This window comes from Chiloscyllium punctatum, chromosome 38 (assembly GCF_047496795.1).
Source record: "Chiloscyllium punctatum isolate Juve2018m chromosome 38, sChiPun1.3, whole genome shotgun sequence".
NCBI classification, from domain to species: domain Eukaryota; kingdom Metazoa; phylum Chordata; class Chondrichthyes; order Orectolobiformes; family Hemiscylliidae; genus Chiloscyllium; species Chiloscyllium punctatum.
In genome coordinates, this window is record NC_092776.1 from 42,207,396 (window position 1) to 42,227,018 (window position 19,623).

The 19,623-nt window shown below is 40.4% G+C and overlaps 1 protein-coding gene across 1 annotated transcript in view; it reads right to left on the reverse strand.

Moving 5' to 3' along the window:
* Window positions 1–2,804: 2,804 nt before the first annotated feature.
* The window catches only part of dntt (deoxynucleotidyltransferase, terminal), a 271,547-nt gene continuing 254,728 nt past the window's right edge, over window positions 2,805–19,623 (reverse strand). Inside the window, exon 11 of the mRNA XM_072557695.1 lies at window positions 2,805–9,750. Within this exon, the coding sequence (XP_072413796.1) occupies window positions 9,664–9,750 (87 nt within the window). The 3' untranslated portion in view covers window positions 2,805–9,663. The remainder of the gene's footprint in view (window positions 9,751–19,623) is intronic.

Here is a 19,623-nt window from a genome sequence, read left to right on the forward strand (position 1 = left end):
TTCTGGATTGCAGTATTTAACTCTGTTTGTGCAGGTACCAGCAGATGCTGTCAGTTTTTGTGTTGGAATGGTGGTGAGCCCTGACAGTTTTGTCATCTTCACTACCAAAAATCTAGCTGTTAATATCCCCTTGCGGCAGTTTAAAGCAACTAGCTGAATGTATCTGAAAGTGTTAACCATGTTTTCTCATTATACATTCAATTTCTTACCTTAGCCTCCTGTTGTGAAATTATGTTGGTGAGGATTGAATGCAAGCAAATCTAATCTCAACAGCACCTGAACTTCCATCTCCTAAAATGAACAGATGAAGGTGGAGAGGATCTGAGAGAGAAAAAAAATCCATGATATACATTCTCAGGGTTTAAAAGTGAAAAATCCATGCTCAATTTATAATTCCTACAATTGTAAACAAGATTTCAACATAAATTCTGTTTACTCTTTATAGAAGCAGGTCGACCCATTTCAGTTCCCAAGTCGCCTTTCTCCAGGAATTTCCGTAGAGTCTGTTTTGTTGTCAACTGCTTTGTAATTTAAAAAGTACTTTGTCATCTTTGTACATGAAAGGAAGCTTATTTGTATATTCTCGTTACAGAGCTAAATTCCCTCTGAGTCTTTCAAATGATGCATAATATCTCAACCACAGAACAGAGTATTTGTTTATCTTTATTGTGTCAGCAATTTAAAAAAAATCAGCAATATTGTTCAGATTACAGCATTAAACTGTTATCTAGTGCAATGCAACTAGAGCCTCTCTACAAGCATTTTCCACAAAATAATGATCTGTTGCTCAATGAGACAGATAGCAAGATGTGAGATAGGTTCAATGAGCCTGACTCTTTCATCATTTACTTGGCTGAACAAAGGAGAAGTTATAGAGCATTTTCTCAGGAGAGTTCAGCAATTCAGTTTTAAAATTGAAAGGAATTAAATGTGGCCTTTCTATCAAATAGTTGATAAATCCATTAATTTTCACAGCCATCACAAACCAAGCTAATGTTGTACCTGGGGAAAACATATGGGAACTTCCCACAGAAATCATCAAATAGTAACACCAGCAGGCATCACTGCTGTTGTTCTTTCTGTCGCCCAAGTTTGGAGCAACAAAACTACCAGTCACCAGTTGTCATCATAGAATCGTTTGCCACATTATTTCAGGGTAATGTACCATTCTCCAACTGTAAAAAGCTCAGATCAAAACTAAACTTGAAGATTTTTTTTTACATTTTATTGTTCAACACAGCACCACGTGGTGCAGACACCTACTGAGCTAAGCAAATGGGAATTGGGTACAGAAGTCAATAAAGTTATTTTGAGATGGATTTAATTACATTGGTGTTTGCATTTATCTTAAAGAATCTCACTTAGCGTCAAGCTTTGACTAAATTACTAAGCCCAGAGTGACTGTTGCTGCAATCATTGAATCCTTCTTGGATATGGCAGTAATGTCAGAGGAATCAGGTTGGGGAGGGCTAGGGTATGCTGGTGAGAGGGAGGGGTTAGGAGGGACTGTGACTGGTGGTATATCTGCTGTCAAAATAAGGGAGCGAAATGTTGCTGGTAACTGTCAGCCTGCTAACCTAATGTTGGTTGTGGGAAAACTTCTACAGACCATAAATCACAACAAAAACTAATTGCCATCACAGAATCTGGACCGGTGATTAATAATTGCCATACATTTATGAAAACAAGTCATGTCTGGCTAACATAATTGAGTCATCTTAGGAAGTAACACAGCAAATGGATGAGGGCAGCATAGTTAATATAATGGTTTTGGACTTTCAAAAGGTGTTTGATTATGTAACATACTAGAAAGAGGCAATTTGAGGTGGATGTGATTAAAGGGACAGTGGCATTATGGATAGAAAATTGGCAAAGAGGCAGGCAACTGAGACTGACTTTTGAAAATGTGAGGAGTTAAATCATTAATATTCAATTTTTGCGAGAGATCTCTGTCCACAGAATTAAGATTTCCTAATTACTTCAAGTATGCTTGAGAGGAAGAAAAATTACATGTACATGAGAATACAAAAAGAGAGGGAGAGAGGGAAAGAAGAGAAGAAAACAATACTTTATGGTTTGATCAATCTGACCTGGGTGTGCAATCTATCCAACTGCATCACTCCATTTCTGAGGCTTGTAGAATGATGATGAGGTGCTTTGGTTACTAACTGATTACAAGTGGAACACTCAGACGTTATTTTGTTCTAACAGCATCTCAGAAATGATAATGTACACTAATGAAGATTTAAGTTCTCTAAAGTAACAGGGATATTTTGAAATCCAACCCATTTTTGGATTCTTGTATTAGATTAGATTCCCTACAGTCTGGAAACAGGCCCTTCGGCCCAACAAGTCCACACCGACCCTCCAAAAGATCAACCCACCCAGATCCATTTCCCTCTGACTAATGCACCTAACACAATGGGCAATTTAGAATAGCCAATTCACCTGACCTGCACATCTTTGGACTTTGGGAGGAAACCAGAGCAAACCCATGCAGACACGGGGAGAATATGCAAACTCCACACAGACAGTTGCCCAAAGTGGGAATTGAACCCGGATCACTGGTTCGATTCCAACCTCAGGCGACTGTCTGTGTGGAGTTTGCACGTGTCTGCGTGGGTTTCCTCCGGGTGCTCCGGTTTCCTACTGCAGTCCAAAGATGTGCAGGTCAGGTGAATTGGCCATGCTAAATTGCCCATTGTGTTAGGTGCATTAGTCACGGGGTAGTGGGTCTGGGTGGGCTACTCTTCGGAGGGTCAGTGTGGACTGGTTGGGCCGAAGGGCCTGTTTCCACACTGTAGGGAATCTAATCTAACTACTGAGCCACTGTGCCGCCCATAAACATTTACTGCTACAGAAGCAGTGTGTGCCGGAAGATAAAAGTCCAGGGATCACTTATCTACAAATTCAGGAAGAAATGCCACCACCCACCAGCCTGCAACTGAATCTCTCCGGTAAGAAGGATTCAAGATTGGCCTTTGGCAGCTGTCATTGGGATTGTTGTGGAATACCGAGGGAGTTTTTAACCCAATTGTCAGCAGCAGCACTTAGTAGCATCTACTAAATGCTGGTAGATAGCGCAATTTAGCACAGCAATCCTTCAACAAATATTAGACCATGACCTAGTATATGCAAGAGGCCTAATTTTTTTGTCACGCGATTTATAAATGGGCACGGCATGTTCAGTCGTATACTGAAAGCTGATTCTGATGCTGATAGGCCATCCCACTGTAAAACTGATAACAGGACAAAATTGCTTATCACGAGAAACAAGTGCGTTAGATACCATTTTCTGCACCTTCCATAGTACAGAAGTTGTATGAGGAAATCTACAGACTCTTAACCCTACCATACGTCATTAATTTTCCCCATGTGTCTGTTTTCATTAATGCCACTTCACATTTAGCATTTTCAACTAATTATAGACTGAACAAAATGCTGCTGTTTATTGGATAACAATTGCTGAATGGATAACCCAACTGCTGTGCAAATGGAACTAATTCACATATGGTGAATTTTAATTTCTAGGTAGAATTTGGTATTTGGTAACATCTGAGCAGTTTACCTGCAAATGACAATGCAAAGGACAAAAAAATGAAGAACAAAATAACAAAGAATAAAGAACAGCGCAGCACAGGAGCGGATCCTTTGGCACACCAATGTCTTTCCAAACTAAAAACCTTTTGCCTCTACACAATCCAAATCACTCTATTCCCTGCCTATTCATCTAACTGTCAAAATACCTCTTAAACAGAGCTACTATACCCATCTTCACCACCCCTTCTGGTACCACATTCTAGATATTTACTCTGTGTAAAAACTTGCCTCTCACAACTCATTTAAACTTACCCCTTTTAACTCAAACTAATGTTCCCTAGCAATTGATATTTCTACACTGGGAAAAAGACTCTGACGATCCATTCTATTTGTGCCTCTTAATGTTGTAACTTATCAGGTTGCCCCTCATCCTTTGACATTCAAGTGAAAACAAACCAAGTTTGTCCAATCTTTCCTCATGGCTATCATCTTCCAAAACAGGCAACATCCTGGTGAACCATTTCTGTACCCTCTCCAAAGCCTCCACATCCTTCTGTAGTGTGGTGACCAGAACTGTACACAATATTCCAAATATGGCCTAACCCAAAGTTCTATACAGTTGCTTCATGACTTACCAATTTTTATACTCTATGACTGATGAAGGCAAGCATGCTATATATTTTCTTGTCGACCTTATCCACTCGTGTTGCTACTTTCAGGGAACTGTGGACCTGTGCCCCTTGACCCCTGTGTAGTTTGATGTTACTAAGTGTTCTGGTATTTATTGTATACTTTCAAAATGCATCACCTCGCATTTGTCCAGATTAAACTCCACCTTTCATTTCTCTGTTGAAGTCTCCAATTTATGTACATTCTGTTGCATCCTTTGGTAATATTCCTCACTATCCACAGGTCTCCCAACCTATGTGACATCTGAAAACTTACTAATCAGGCCACTTGTATTCTTCCCATATATTACAAACAACAATGGGTCAAAGCACTGTTCGCTGCAGAACATCACTGCTCAGATCTCCAGTCTGAAAAATACCCTTCAACCTTTACTCTCTGTCTTCTATAACTATACCATTTCTATGTCCATTCAACTAATTTATTGTGGATCACATGACTTTACCTTTTGTATCAGTCTGCCATGAGGGACCTTGTCAAAGGTCTTGCTGAAGTCCATATTGACATTTACCTCCGTGCCCTCATCAATCTGCCTTGTTACTTCCTCAAAAAACTCAATCAAGTTTGTGAGACACAATCTTCCCTGCACAAAGCCATGCTGCCTATTGCTAATAAGTTTGTATTTTTCCAATCATGAATAAATCCTGTCCTTAAGAATCTTCTCCAATAATTTCCCTACCACCAATATAAGGCTCACCAGCCTGTAATTTCCTAGATTATCCCTGTTGCCTTTCGTAAACAAAGGAACAACATTGGCTATTCTCCCATTCTCTCGGATCTCTCTTGCAACTAAAGAGGATACAAAGATTTCATACAAGGCCTCAACAATTTCTTCACCTCCCTCCCTCAGCATTCCAGGATAGATCCCATCAGGTCTGGGGATTTGTCTACCTTCATGCTTTTTAAAACATCTATTGCTTCCTTGTTTGTTAGACTGGCATTTTCAAGAATACCAACATACCCCTCTTGAGACTCACCACCCACCATGACTTCCTCCTTTGTGTAGAACGTTGCAAAGTATTCTTTAAGGACCTCACCCACTTCTTCCAGCTCCACGCACAAATTGCCTCCTTTGCCCCTGAGTGGACCTATCCTTTCGCTAGTTATTCTCTTGCTACTTACATATGTTTAAACCATGTTGGAATTTTCCTTAATCTTGTTTGCCAAAGACATTTCATGGCCCCTTTTAGCCCCCGTAACTAATTGTTTGAGTTTTTACATGTTTCTTTGTATTCTTTGAGGGCTCTATCTGTCTTCAGTTTCCTAAACCTTACATATGCCTCCTTTTTCTTTTTGACTAAGCACTCAATATCCCTTTTGGGTTCCCGAACCATGCCATCCTTATCCTTAATTTTTGTAGGATACGTTGGTCCTAATCTCTAATCAACTGGCATTTAAAAGATTCCCACAAGCTAGATGTGGATTTACCCTCAAAAAGCCACCCTCAGTCTACATTCCCCAATAAGCCTTCCCCCAGCTGATGCTTTCACCAAAGGATTACTCTTAATCTTATCCGTAAATAATTTAAAATTTACAGAATTATGATCATTGTTTCCAAAATGGTCCCCCATTGAAACTTTGAAAACTTGAACAAGCTAATTCTTCAATACCAGGTCCAATATGGTCCCTTCCCTAGTTGGATTATTTGTATATTGTTTCAAAAAACCATCCTGGACACACCAAAAAAATTCTCCTCATCCAAGTCCCTGGCATCAAGCAAGGCCCAGTCAACATGAGGGAAGTTAAATCACCCACCAAAACAAACCTCTTGTTTTCATATTTTCAGTAATCTGTCCACATATCTGTTGTCCTATCACCCGCTAGCTATTGGGAAGACTGTAGTACAGTCCCATCAAAGTGATGCACCCTTCCTACTCCTGAACTCTACCATATGACCTCACTGGATAAGCCCTCCATGTGGCTGTGATATTTTCTCTCATCAGTAATGCAACTCCCACAACTCTGTTACATCCCTCTCTATCATGCCTGAAACATATTTAGCCTAGTTGCAATCTTGTCTGTCTCTCAGCTAAGTCTCTGTAATAGCTACATCATAGTTATATGGTAATGTGTTGTAAAACCCTATTATAAATTCAATCTATATTGTGAAGGATTTTTATTAAATGTAAATCAATTGAACACTGTAGAAGATCATAGAAAGTCCACATGATAACATAGAAAAAACTGAAACAGTTTCTTCAGGCTCAATCTTACATAGATTGGTAGAGTATTATTTTCATGAAGGGTTTTACTCTGTGAGGCCTAGTGTGTTTCCTCATCCCACACTTGTTCATTAATGACCTACCCCAATGCTATAGCACTCCTCTTGTCCAATGCTACCTGGATTCTACCAATCATCGTAACCAGAAGAACTCACCACTGTTGGGATGTGCACCCAAGCAAGTTCTGGCAGTCCAGAGTTGCACTCTGACCTCAAATCTAGCAGAGAGGGGATGCTGCCATCCACTTTCCACAGGGGGAACCTGGAGGCCCTGGTGGATGGGACAGTGCAGAGTAAGAATGTCCTCTTCCTCCAGGACTGACAATAGACACAAGAATCTGTCAGGCAGAAGTAGGTACTACAACCCCACTCTGATCTTGACAAGAATCTGCTGTCCAGTTCAAGATAGCCACCTGGATTAGTGTGGTCTCAGCTGTGTGGAGCAACAATATCAGTGTCGGAAGATGGTCAATTACCTCCTCTGCTCTACAAGGGAAAGTGCCACTAACTTCTCCCCGCTACCTTACATTCACTCTATCTCTGCTACTGCACCCAATAAGCCTCATGCTCTGCCACTTTCCCTGAGTGCAACATCTTCCCTCAATCATTCTCATCCAGTCAGCCATCTCTATACCATTAACTCTGCATGGTTACCACATCTCCTACTCACTCATCAGGACACCTCCCCAACTCTCCCCCACCTGTACCAGCACTAACAGCTCGAAAAAGCTGGGTCACCCTCTTATAGCTCATTCAATCCATTCCTTTCTCTCATTGCAGTAGAAAACAACTTTATGGAGGGTAGAATAAGCCATGATGGGTGGTGTGCTGCCCAACAAAACACTGCACCCGGAATTTGGAGTGGCTTCTGATTGCCCCAAGGGGAACCAAAGTGTGCCCAATTACCTGCCCTTGACTTACTGCCTGAGTGAAGGGGTTTCCTTTGATCTAATGGAGCACTATTCCTGTCTGACTTTGAAACATGGTCATTTGGTAGATCCCTGACCAGTGTTTCAGCTGCTGGTACATGGGGCAGCTGTGCGATGGTGACATACAGTAGGAAATCCACCCCCTTGTCTGTTTACTGCTGACACCCATGACATGCTGCCTGTCCTTCAGTCAGCACCGAAAGGCAACTCATGGCAAGGTAAGGCAGGGCAGGGCACAGCTGCAATAGGCACAAGATGAGTGAATGCTAAGAGATTCTGCAACAAAGTTAGGGTAAGCAACCCTGAGGTGCAGCCTGATCCAATCCACAATCTGGTTGCCTGTCCAAGCATAGCGCACGTGCAGCAACCTACCAATGAAAGGGGCTAGTATGCTTCAAAGTGCAGCAGTGAAGAGTAGAACCATACTTTAAAGGATCAGAGATGGGTCATGAGGGTGCAGACAGGCTGGATGTCTTGTGTTGGATATCTTGACTGTGGACATGGGTGTATGCAGCATTGTCCGTGGAGTGTGCCCTGAGATGTTGGTGCTGGCTGTCCAATATTAGATTAGATTTCCTAGTGTGGAAACAGGCCATTTGGTCCAACAAGTGCACACCGACCCTCCGAAGATTTACTCATCCAGAACCATTTTTCTCTGACTAATGCACCTAACACTATGGGCAATTTAGCATGGCCAATCCACCTGACCTGCACATCTTTGGATTGTGAGAGGAAATCAGAGGCACCCGGAGGAAACCCATGCATACAAAATGGAGGAAACAGTGTGTTGGAGTCAACAAAATACCTGCTCTGACTTTCATGCTGGGAATCTATCTGGCATGTGGTAGAATCACAGAATTCCTACATTGCAGTAAGAGGCTATTTGGTCCATCGAGTCTGCACTGGCCCTCTAAAGAGCATCCCAACCCACTCCACCTCAGTAACCTCATGTTTCCCATGGCTAATCCATTTAACTTGCACATTCCTGGACACTATGGGGAATTTAGCATGGACAATTAACCTAACCTGCACAGCTTTGGACTGTGGGAGGAAACTGTAGCATCCGATGGAAACCCATACAGACACTGAGAGAACGTGCAAACACCACACAGACAGTCAACAGAGATAGAATGGGAACCTGCATATTAATGGGTGAGAATTGGCGACAATGAGGGTGAGAATAAGTGATAATCCATTTTAATAGGCACTTCTCCACTTCCTTCTGAGAATCTTATTGCAATGCTCAGAATGCTGTTAGAAAGTGGAATTTGTTGACCCCCACCCGTGGGAATGGCCTTGCTGGACTTCTTGTGCAATTCTTTTAAATTTCGCCAATATCATTCAGGACCTTTTAAGATTCCGTGCTTTGTGTCAGTCTTATAGCTTTTTCACCAAAATTCATACCTTTTCAACTATTTGAAAGTTATACATTTAGATTGTTGTTTCAGTTTTAGTATTTGAGCAGAAATCCAATGTATCTGTCCAGTGCTGACTTAATTTCCAAATGTTGTGGCCACATATTCAAAAATAATAGGGCTTTTAAACTGTAAATTTTGTCCTACATCATTTCTTTCATAAAATACTGTACCATAATACTGAGGTTTAAAACAAATTCAAAGACAACATATGGAATATTCGTAATAGATCTGTGATCACCTATAAAAGTGCACTTTGTGTAAATTCCATCACATTTACAATATTTGGCATATAACTGAGAAAAATAAACATATTGGATTTTAGACACCGATTTTAGGAGAACTGGTTATAATGGGAGACAATAATACATTATTATTTAATATGTAATTTGAGATTTCTAAACGGACATATGGAACCTGCTCCCCCAAAAGACTATGAAAATTGGGTTAACTGAAATCTTCAAGTCTGAGATCAATAGCTTATTATTAAGCAAGCATAAGAAGGAAAATGAATCACAGATGGATAAATCGTGTAGTGATCAGTCATGTTCCAAATGAATGATAGAATAAATTGGAGGGATTAATTGATTAACGCCTGTCCATATATTCCAAAGTCTTAATCAGTTTCACAGTACAATATTGAAGAACTAAGTAAATTAAAATCCCTTTCCCAAAATCGTTCCATTTACAGTTTATGTAATGTCATTTTACTACTGGTGGAAATCTGTATAATACTTGCCAATCTCAGTGAAGAAAACTTATGTTGCAATTCTATGTAAGTGTGCTTTTAAAACAAAAGTAAAATTTTACATGAACACTCCCTTTTCCTCTGCCAAAACATATAATGAAGATACAATTTATATTTGGAAGCTTATGCATTTCTTTCCCATGGCTCAATGTATTCCAAATCCAGGTGAGCAAAGATTTCTTCTTCTGTCTTAGCATTCAGAAATACATTCTGTAAAAGAGAAAAGAAGTATTTAATTGATAGATAATCAAATGATATGTAGCATGCTGGATCATCTATCAAATAATACTCTTCTAAATAAAGGTTATGATGAAATGTGCTTAATTTCTATGACTAATATATACATGGGAAGAATGTGCCTGTTAATTCATGATATAATAATGCTTGCTTTCTGTTTAATGTTAGCTATAAGATAAAGGAGTAATCGTGTTGTTTTACCAGAAATCCCCATGTGACTGGACTCGGTAGATAGATTGGAGGGCACCTTCCAGCAGCAAGAAAACATAAATCCTGCAAAGCAGCCCAACATATACCCATTGGGCTGGGAAGATTAAACACTTGGCAGTTTCATGTTACAATACTGAATACATTCAATGCTATAGCCTCCATTGCTATCTGAGGAAGAGAACTTTGGAGTAGCATTCTGTAAGCTGTGTGGCCACTACGAGGGTCTGTGGACAGTGACTGTCGTGTCAATGCCACTCCCAGCACAGATTTCAGGTTTCAGATTTCGCTGCTATGCATGGGCCTCAGATGTCTGTGCAGAGGAAAATGTAGGAAGCAGGAATGTTATTCGATAGACTAATGATCCTAATAGAAAAATTCTCCTCACCTCTACCATGAACAAAATACCCTTTTTTAAAACTCCATGTCACCTACTTCTACATACTCCCAGCATCCACCCTGTCAAATCCCCTCAGGATCTGATATAAAATCCCTGCAGGGCAGAACGAGGCCATTCGGCCCATCGAGTCTGTACCAATCATCCAAAGAGCATCCCACTCACACCCAGGTCCCTACACTATCCCCATAACCCAGCAATTCCTAGGGCTAATCCAACTAGCCTGCACATCCCTGGAAATTATGGGCAATTTAGCATGACTAAGCCACCTAACCTGTACATCTTTGGACTGTGGGAGGAAATTGGTGCATTCAGAGGAAACCCACGCAGACGCAGGGAGAATGTACAAACTGCACACAGACAGTCACCCCTGGGTGGAATCGCACCCGGGTTCCTGGTGCTGTGAGGCAGCAGTGCTAACTGTTGGGTGACTGTGCCACGTTCTATATTTTAATAAGATCAACTGTTGCCCTTTTAGACACCAGCCGGTATGTCTCAAGCTGGTCAACCTTTCTTGTAAGACAATCCCTTTATCTCACAAATCAGCCTCGAGAACGTTTTTGGAACCACTTGAAATGAAAGACTCTCCTTAAGGAAGGCGACCAAAATCATATGCAATATTCTTAGTGTGGTCTCACAAATGCTCTCTACAGTTTCAGCAATCCTTCCCTATTTCTACAATCCACTGCCCCTTGCATGACGACCAACACGACATTTGCCTATTATTTGCTGCACTACATGCTTGCATTTTTTGATTCATTTCAAGGATACCAAAATTGTTCTGTATCACTGATTTCTGCAGCCCTTCCGTGTTTAAAATTATCCCGCTTTTGTACTTCTCCTTAAAAAGTAACCAACTTTCATTTTCCCACATTGCCAATTCTCTCCTTCACGTTTGACCAATTGAACTTCCAGAGGAAGTGGAGGGTGCAGGTCAAGTTACTTTGTTTAAAAGTTCATGAATAAGAAATGTTTGGAGGGATATGGGCCAAGCTCAGGCAGGTGGGACTAGTCTCTTTTGGATTATGGTTAGCATGGACTGGTTGGACCAGTCTGTTTCCATGGTGTATGACTCTATGACAATGACTAGAGTTAAGAATGACACATTCTCTAAGACAGGAGATATGTTCTTTGGTGATGAATTTGCAAAACCAGTACTATCAACAGATTCTGTGGTTTGCAATAACAGGATATACATTGTGGTCATTAAAATTGAATTTGTTACCTTTATATTAAAATCACTCATCTATAATTATAGTCTTTGGAGTTGTTATTGGTGTGCTAACAGTTATCAGGCCTTTGCAGTACATTTCAGCTAACTAAATGACAAGTGACCAAAACTCCAGGATTGGCAGCACTGCACTAGTAACTGTAAAGATCACAACAAAGTTGCGACTTCCTTGTTGAGCGAGTATTGAGCATCAGATAGAGTTAGATTAGATTAGATTACTTACAGTGTGGAAACAGACCCTTTCAGCCCAACAAATCCACACCGACCCGCCGAAGCGCAACCCACCCATACCTCTACATTTACCCCTTACCTAACGCTACAGGCAATTTAGCATGGCCAATTCACCTGACCTACACATTTTTTTTTGGACTGTGGGAGGAAACCCACGCAGACACGGGGAGAATGTGCAAACTCCACACAGTCAGTTGCCTGAGGTGGGAATTGAACCCGGGCCTCTGGCGCTGTGAGGCAGCAGTGCTAACCACTGTGGCACCGTGCCGCCCAAAATTAGCTGTACCATTTCAGAACTACCTCTAGCCTTCTAGCTGGCTTTCTACATTCTACTCTCTTTCTAGTCACCTTCCCATCTTACCCATGGCAGGAAACAGTTGTATCTTCCACTGAGCTCATTATTAAAGGTTAGCAATTAGTATCATGATTTGCATTTTTTAAATTAATCCTTTAATGGGAGATAAGGGGAGAGAGAAAACTGAAAGTAGTGTAGATAAGAAAAGGTTTATAATTTAATTTAGTTCCCAGTTTCTGTTGGCTTTAATGCCCATCTCTGTTTTTCCAGCTATAAAATGAAGATCAACAGACATCCTTAGTTCTGAACATAGGTAAGAGGAATCCTTCATTATCTGTTGACTCTCATATCACATCGGTGACCATGTACGTATTGTAAACACATTTTAAAATTTAAACATTCAAATATATTTTGAAAATGATTTTTCCACACTTTTGCTTTTCATGCAGTATACACTGCTCTGTGGTCAATGATAGATGGGCAGCTTGCCAGGCCTTTACTAATTAAAGAGGTGCAAGGCGATTCACCTTCTAATTTTTCTCTATTCCTGGTGGTGGACTTTTGCCTTGAGTTGACATATCCCAGATGGCACTGTTAACATTCAGAATTTACCTTCTGATGAATTGCAGAACAAAAATGCTTTTCAGAATTATGTGGCACAGCATACTAATAAGCTAATGAACTTTGCAACCTTTTCCCAAAATGTTTAGCACTTTGATAGAATACTACACGGTAAATGGAAAACAGAAACTTTATTTCAAAAGTCAACAGAATCTAAATGACTCATACAATTGATGAGGTCCTGTTTATCATAAAATAGTTTTTCCATCACTTCCAATTAGCCTTCTAATTTGTGAAAATGTTAAACCCCAGAATTCATTGTACTAATAGAAATACCAAAAATACCATATTCAGTAAATTATCAAGATGCAAAGGATGCTTTGAAAGCTTGTTTGTAGCTCGAGTTCAGTTTACTGTGTATTTTTTTATTCTCTAGACTGACGTAAATCAAAATTCATTAAGTTGCCACTTTGTCAGAGTATACTAATGGGATGATACAGATTTAATGATGGCAGTCTGCAAGAATTTTTATTTCATGCTTAATGGAGGGGTCGATAATGAACAACCTGCCTCCTTTCTCACCTTGGTAATCTATTTATTCTAAGCTGGAACAAAAAGGATAGAAACACATTATCTGTCAATCAATTTTAACAAGTACAGATTGGTCTTGCTTCTTGTCATTGCAATCCTGCAGTTATATCACACCCCAGCTCAAAATCATAATCTTTTCTTGTTTTTTTAGAGCTCAGAATAATTACATTTATGGCTTGTAACATTATCATTATCTTTGTTTAGCTAAAAAGCAGCTGCAAAATATGATCCATGGCTTTTTGTGTGCCTCCTGTTTGTCAAATTGCCATTCATCATCAATAACTATAATAAGAGTAAAAAGTGCTAGTTGATGTTTTGCCAGTAAACGCATTAGCATTTTTTCTACCCTTTGCATTGTGGTAAATGAATCCTTTATCAATGTCACTAATCTGCTATATTGTAACCTTGCATGTGCTGCATTCCCTAAGAAACAGCACTTTCATCTCACATTTTATTGTCAACTTGCTGTAATGAGTTCCAAATAGTAAACTTTCTGCAAAACAATCTGCATATCACAAGGCTTTTCTAAAAAGCGTAATGTCAATCACCTACAATTCCTGATTAAATATACTGTAATTTCCTTCCTGAATCTAAACCCAAAGTGTGGTTCGGTTTCAGTTGCTTAATTCTTGCACGGGTAAACATTTTGAATATTTAGACTGTAAGTTCACTTTCATTATTTGGTACAGCAAGGGAAAACTACAGAAAATTCATACAAACATACGGACATGAAATGACTAGAGTTCAATGAAGACTTCAAATAAGAGAAAAAAGCAAACTTCAAGCAGAGTTTCAAGACTGTTTGGACCCCCTGCCATCAGGAGACTTCTATGATTTAATAACAAAAAATGTCAGCGAATAGATTAGTCCTATACTGCCATCTTGTAATATCCCCAAGGAGAAATTGACGTTAAAAATGAAATAATGGTTAAAAGTGTTGGCCTGAAATTCTGAGGGTGCATCTTTTAAACATTAGAATTGAAATTCAAAGTCTGGAAACTGGAGTCAAAACACAGGTAAGGCGGTCTGAAGACTACTATGACTTCACATGCTCCCCCCGGACCAGCAGTAACTCAAATACATATCAGAATGGCTTGCCAGAGATTAGACAGTTAACAACTGCTGGGCTGTTGAGGAAAGGAAGTTATTTGACAAATACTTAGGAAATTACCGTGAAAATGATAACAAACCAATGTAAAAATTTCTAAATTAAAGTATGGAAGATTGTACACTGGGTACTTGTAATTGTTTGGTGTACTGACAGCCACCAGTGCATACTCAGTAAATTACTCTTTGGTTCAACATCTCAAAAATCAGAATTGACTTACACCTTACATTAATTTTTCAGATTCAGTATAACCGGACAGAGATTCCTTGCCTCTCATTTTGTGAATTATTCTCTCAAACCCCTGCAGTTCCTCAACACATACATCATCAATAAATCATTAAAGAAGCATCTTTACATGTCAATCAAGCTTGGGGAAATCGCTGAGTGTGACTTTAAGTATATTAGCAGCAACAAAGCAAAAGTTTAGTTGATATTTTTGACAAGGCCCAGAAAATCCATGGAAGCTGATCCAGATTCCTGGTCTTAAGGACAGGCAATGCTTGAACATAAAGGATTTCTTCAAAAACTACATCAATCCATGAGTTATTTTACTTTTATTCATTTGTGGGACTTGAGCGTTGCTGGCTGGCCAGCATTGATAGCCCATCCCTATTTGCCCTTGAGAAGGTGGTAGTGAGCTGCCTTCCACTAGCTGTGGGTTGACTCACAATGCCGGTCTGTGAGATTCTAAATGATATCCCAAAGTAAAAATGTATCTTTCTATGTTCGTATCTAAATCTTTGAAAGAAGCTTCAAAATCGGTCTTGCATTGAAAACAAAACCTCAAAGTTTTGGAAGCCTCAAAGTAAAAAAATCAGCAAGTCAGATCCGGCAAACAAATTGGGGCTGTGGTTGAGTAGGTTTTAGAAACTCGGGGTAGGAATAAACGAGGGGATACTATGTTGTGGAGAGGGGAGAGGAAGGGGTGTGGGGGTGCTGCTGAATGGGCACAGGGGATCCCATAAATGAGGTACACCCACCCGTCAGTCCAAAAGCAGCCTATACTGCAAAAGTTGCCAGGCAACTTACCTTGCTGCCACCCACTCCCACTCCCTCAACTCCAATTAGTCTAGCCACAGGCAAAAATTGCGTTGGAGATGGAATTAGGCCAGTGGATAGTGTTAATTAGCTGCATGACGGCCTCAATAGGCCTGAGGGTGGACTGGCTGCCTGGTTCCTTACCTGTCCACTTTTATGTGGGAGACAGGTCAAGGATGGGCAGGGAAGTGAGAGACACCGTCCGTTTAGTTTCACATACACCCCAACCTTCAATTATACTGGCAGTCAGGTAAGGGGTCCAGAGGTAGGGTCATACAATCCACCCTAATAACATTTACTATGAGATGTGACAACGTATGCAAGTCATGCTCATATTCCAGAACAAGCGCAACAATGCGATTTATGCTCCGGGTTTTACAACATTTCACAGTCTCTCTGTGATCTCTCTCAGGTCATAGAATTGAATAAAGTGCTTTTGCATGATAAATATCTCCCAGGATGAAAACTTTTAAGTGTTTTCGATATAATTTACAAAACCCATGCCCCCAAAATCAATTTGGAACACCACACTATATTTTAAAACCATGCCGACTTCTGTGTCTTTATCTGCCTCCAACATGTTAATTCTTACCCATGTACTGGATTCAGTGATTCCCCACCAGACACTTGTTTAGAGAGCAGAAGAAATCTACTTTTCTATTCAGAGAATGTAGCCCTCAGTCCCTGGCAACCCATATTTCTTTTAAATTTCTTAATATTTTAAGAGTTTATGGGCATGTTTTCATTTCTTAGTGCTGAGGCACATTGAGGTTTTGGCCTCAATTGTTTTTGACACTGAGTGTGTTCAATGAGCTGTAGACAGTTCAGCGCACCATCAACCCTTCAAGAACTGCAAATTGGATTTAAAGCGATTGAACCATTTAAAAGTGGCCACACACGGGAGCTAAAACACATTCCCTGCATTTCTGAAAACCTCATATCAGAAAAAAAGCTGTTCAATCCCAATGGATGGCAAAACAGATGTAGGAATGGAGCATATGGACCACTGATTGCGTTGAGGGGGGATTGCTTCTAACTCACATGTTTAATTTGAGAAAAGCAGAGATTCTATAAAACATGAAGTAGAGAGGAAGATTGCTCTGTTTGATACATCAATGTATTCTACCTCAACAACAGCACTGCAGCACTGTTTGTTAATATTCACAACTGTCGCTGACTGGGCCAACATTTATTGCCTCTCCTTAATTGTCATTGAACTGAATGGTTTGCTGGGCAACCCCACAGGACAGTTAAGAGTTAACCACACACGTTGTGCATCTGAAGTCTCATGTGGGGTGACCAAGTAACAGGTGATGATGGTAGATTTGCTGTTCTATAGGGCATTAGTCAGCCAGATGGTCTTTTGCAACAACCAACAACGGTTAAATGATCGCAGTAGACTAACTTTGTTTTTTAAGCATCAGCTTTTTATTTAATTGACTCAAACTTCACCATCTGCCATGGTGGGATTTGAGCCCACGTCCCAGAATGTTAATCTGGAGTTCTAGATTGCTAGTCCAGTGGCAATGCCACTACACTCACACCACCTTCCTTAGGCAGAAGATGGCAGGTAGACTCAATTGTTAATGTAATGCTTCAAAATATTAGGAGTAGAGATCAGCCATAATCATATTAAATGGTGGAACAAGCTTGAGTGGTTGAATTGGCCACTCCTGCTCCTAGTTATTCTTATGTTCTTACCATTTTCCTTCTTGGGCATGAATGCCTCGCCTGTTAATCTGCTGATCTATGTGTACACTCATGTAAAAGTTGTGTTTGAGCGATCAAATTTTTATCCAAAATGTTGTGGGTGAAATCTATGCATTGCCATTGTCTCAGTAGCTAACTGCTTATGGCAGTACTGAAGCTGGTTGCAGAGTTGCCAAGTTGGAGACTGTTCCTACCATGTCTGAACCCCGTCAAAACAAAAACAGCAAAATGGAACCAGAAAGTATCTTTATTATTCTCTGCAGACATGAGAAGCTGAACAGCCACCTTTTGCACCAGATTTTTGACCGTACGTCGGGGCTGATAGAGACATGAGCTACCTGAAAATTTAAGGAACTTTTGGCAAAAAATTGGGTTGAATTATACATGAGATTGACTATTACATGAGCACATCTGGTACATTAATGTTCCATATCTGAATTAGGAGCAAAAGTAGACCATGTGGACCTGTCATTCAATAAGATCGTGCTTGAGCTGTTTGTGTTTGGAATTTCACATTCCTAACGATTCACAATAATCTTTGATCCACTACCTAACAAAAACAAAAGTCTATCTACCTGTGCCTTAAAATATCCAATTACTTTCCTTCCATTTGTGTTGTCTACTGCAAATTAACAAACATCAGCAACAGCACACAGCTCACACCACCAGCTCTAGAGTCAGATGCTAAGGAGCAGAAGCTTGAGGAAGAGCAGAAAGAGAGAACCTCAACAGCCTCTTTCTGGATGGGCAGTCCATGAAGAACTGCTCTGGTGGAATGCTAGGGGTGGAAGGATGAATGACTTCTTCTTGAGAGAGGGCACCAGAGGAGCCATAGTCTATTTCCACTTGCCCTGGCACCACCTCCGTAATGTCAATTATTCACTGGAGGACAGGATGCTGTGATACCCTGCAGGTCTTCTACACAAGCAATCAGCAGAAACACTGGTAGCAGTGCAGATTATTATAGTAACCAGTGAACCTTGCATGGCTTCAGTCTGAGCTAGCACCTGCAGATATTGTGTGGCCACTAATTTTGCTGCAAATGAAGCATGATTGGGATCATGATTAGATCAACCAGTATTGCTGTGAAGAATGGGCTCTAAGCCCTATGCAAAGCCCTTTGCCCAATTAGCACTGCAAGCATCCATACTTCTCACACTGACCACAGGCTTACTGATTGATTTCTGAAATCATCGAGATGTGCGTTACAATCATTAGTAAATTGTAGGCTGCCCCAAAGTCCTTAGCTAAATCCTTTGTAGGGAATTCATATGGATTTTACACCCTCCAGTAAACTGCCCCTCTTGTCATTCATGCAAATTGCACTTCGAACCTATCCTCATTATCTGAGCTGGTAGCTGCCATGAAGAAGAGCTAGCAGTGTATGCAAACTGGTAGCAGTGAGGGAAGCATTTGAACATTTAGTATGAGTCCTGCTTGGTAGAAGTTGTTGATAGTTGATAGATAGTGATATGATGATCCAAGCAGTCTCTGGGACTAGATGCTCCATCGTTAGCTGTTGAAGATAGGCCATGAGTGTGCAGTCAGAGTGTCTTACTGCACTGCAAACAGGTCGTTGACCCTTTAGACACTGACATCCACCTGGCCTCAACTGCCTTCTGAGGATTGACCTGGAAAGCCCCCAGCCCTCTGTTGGACAGAAGTTCTTCCTGATCTTTTCTACTCTGCTCCATCAAGGTCTCCAATGCAGCTTTCAGAAATAATTGCTTCAAAATGCATAAGAATAGGACTGCTTTCTAAGGCCAATATTTAATCATGTGCACAGTATGAATTCCTCCTCAGCCTATATCTTAGCTTCTCGACAAACCCTCCAGTTCTCATTTCTGATCCATCAGATAACAATTTTACGGTTTTACACACACACACAAAAGTGTAATAATAGTGATTCAATGTTACAGAAATTTGACACTTTGGGAAACAGCAAATAGTTGAAAAAGGTTTAACTGTTGCCTCATCTTGCTTTCGATTGCACCAGTTTTATTTTCTGTTCAACCTTTGTCTACTTAAAAGAAAAAAAAATTGATAGAACTATAAAAATCAAAAATTGGTACTTCGTAGCTAATTAATCCAAAGAATACAATCATGCAAATGGAGAAAACATTAAATTATGCTAATCAGCCTGCATTTGTCTTTTTTTCTTCTCTCTTCCTTACCCATCTTACACATATTGATCCCTGAACAGAATTTGAAACCTTCCCTTGAGTGGGGGGAGATGCAGTGTATGGGAACTCTGTGGTCTTCCTGACTTTATCCTAAATAAATCTGGGCAAAGGGCACATTTATGGTAATTAATGCTCATTTAGGGGCCACATCAGCTACCACTGGTGCTCCTCCAGAAGTGAATAAGAGACTCACCATGCCAAAAGCCTGGAAAGCAAATCCTTTCAAGATTTAGCATATGCTTTTTAGAGATGTTGGAAGGTGTCTTTCCATCAGAGGCCCTCAAGTGTGTGTTT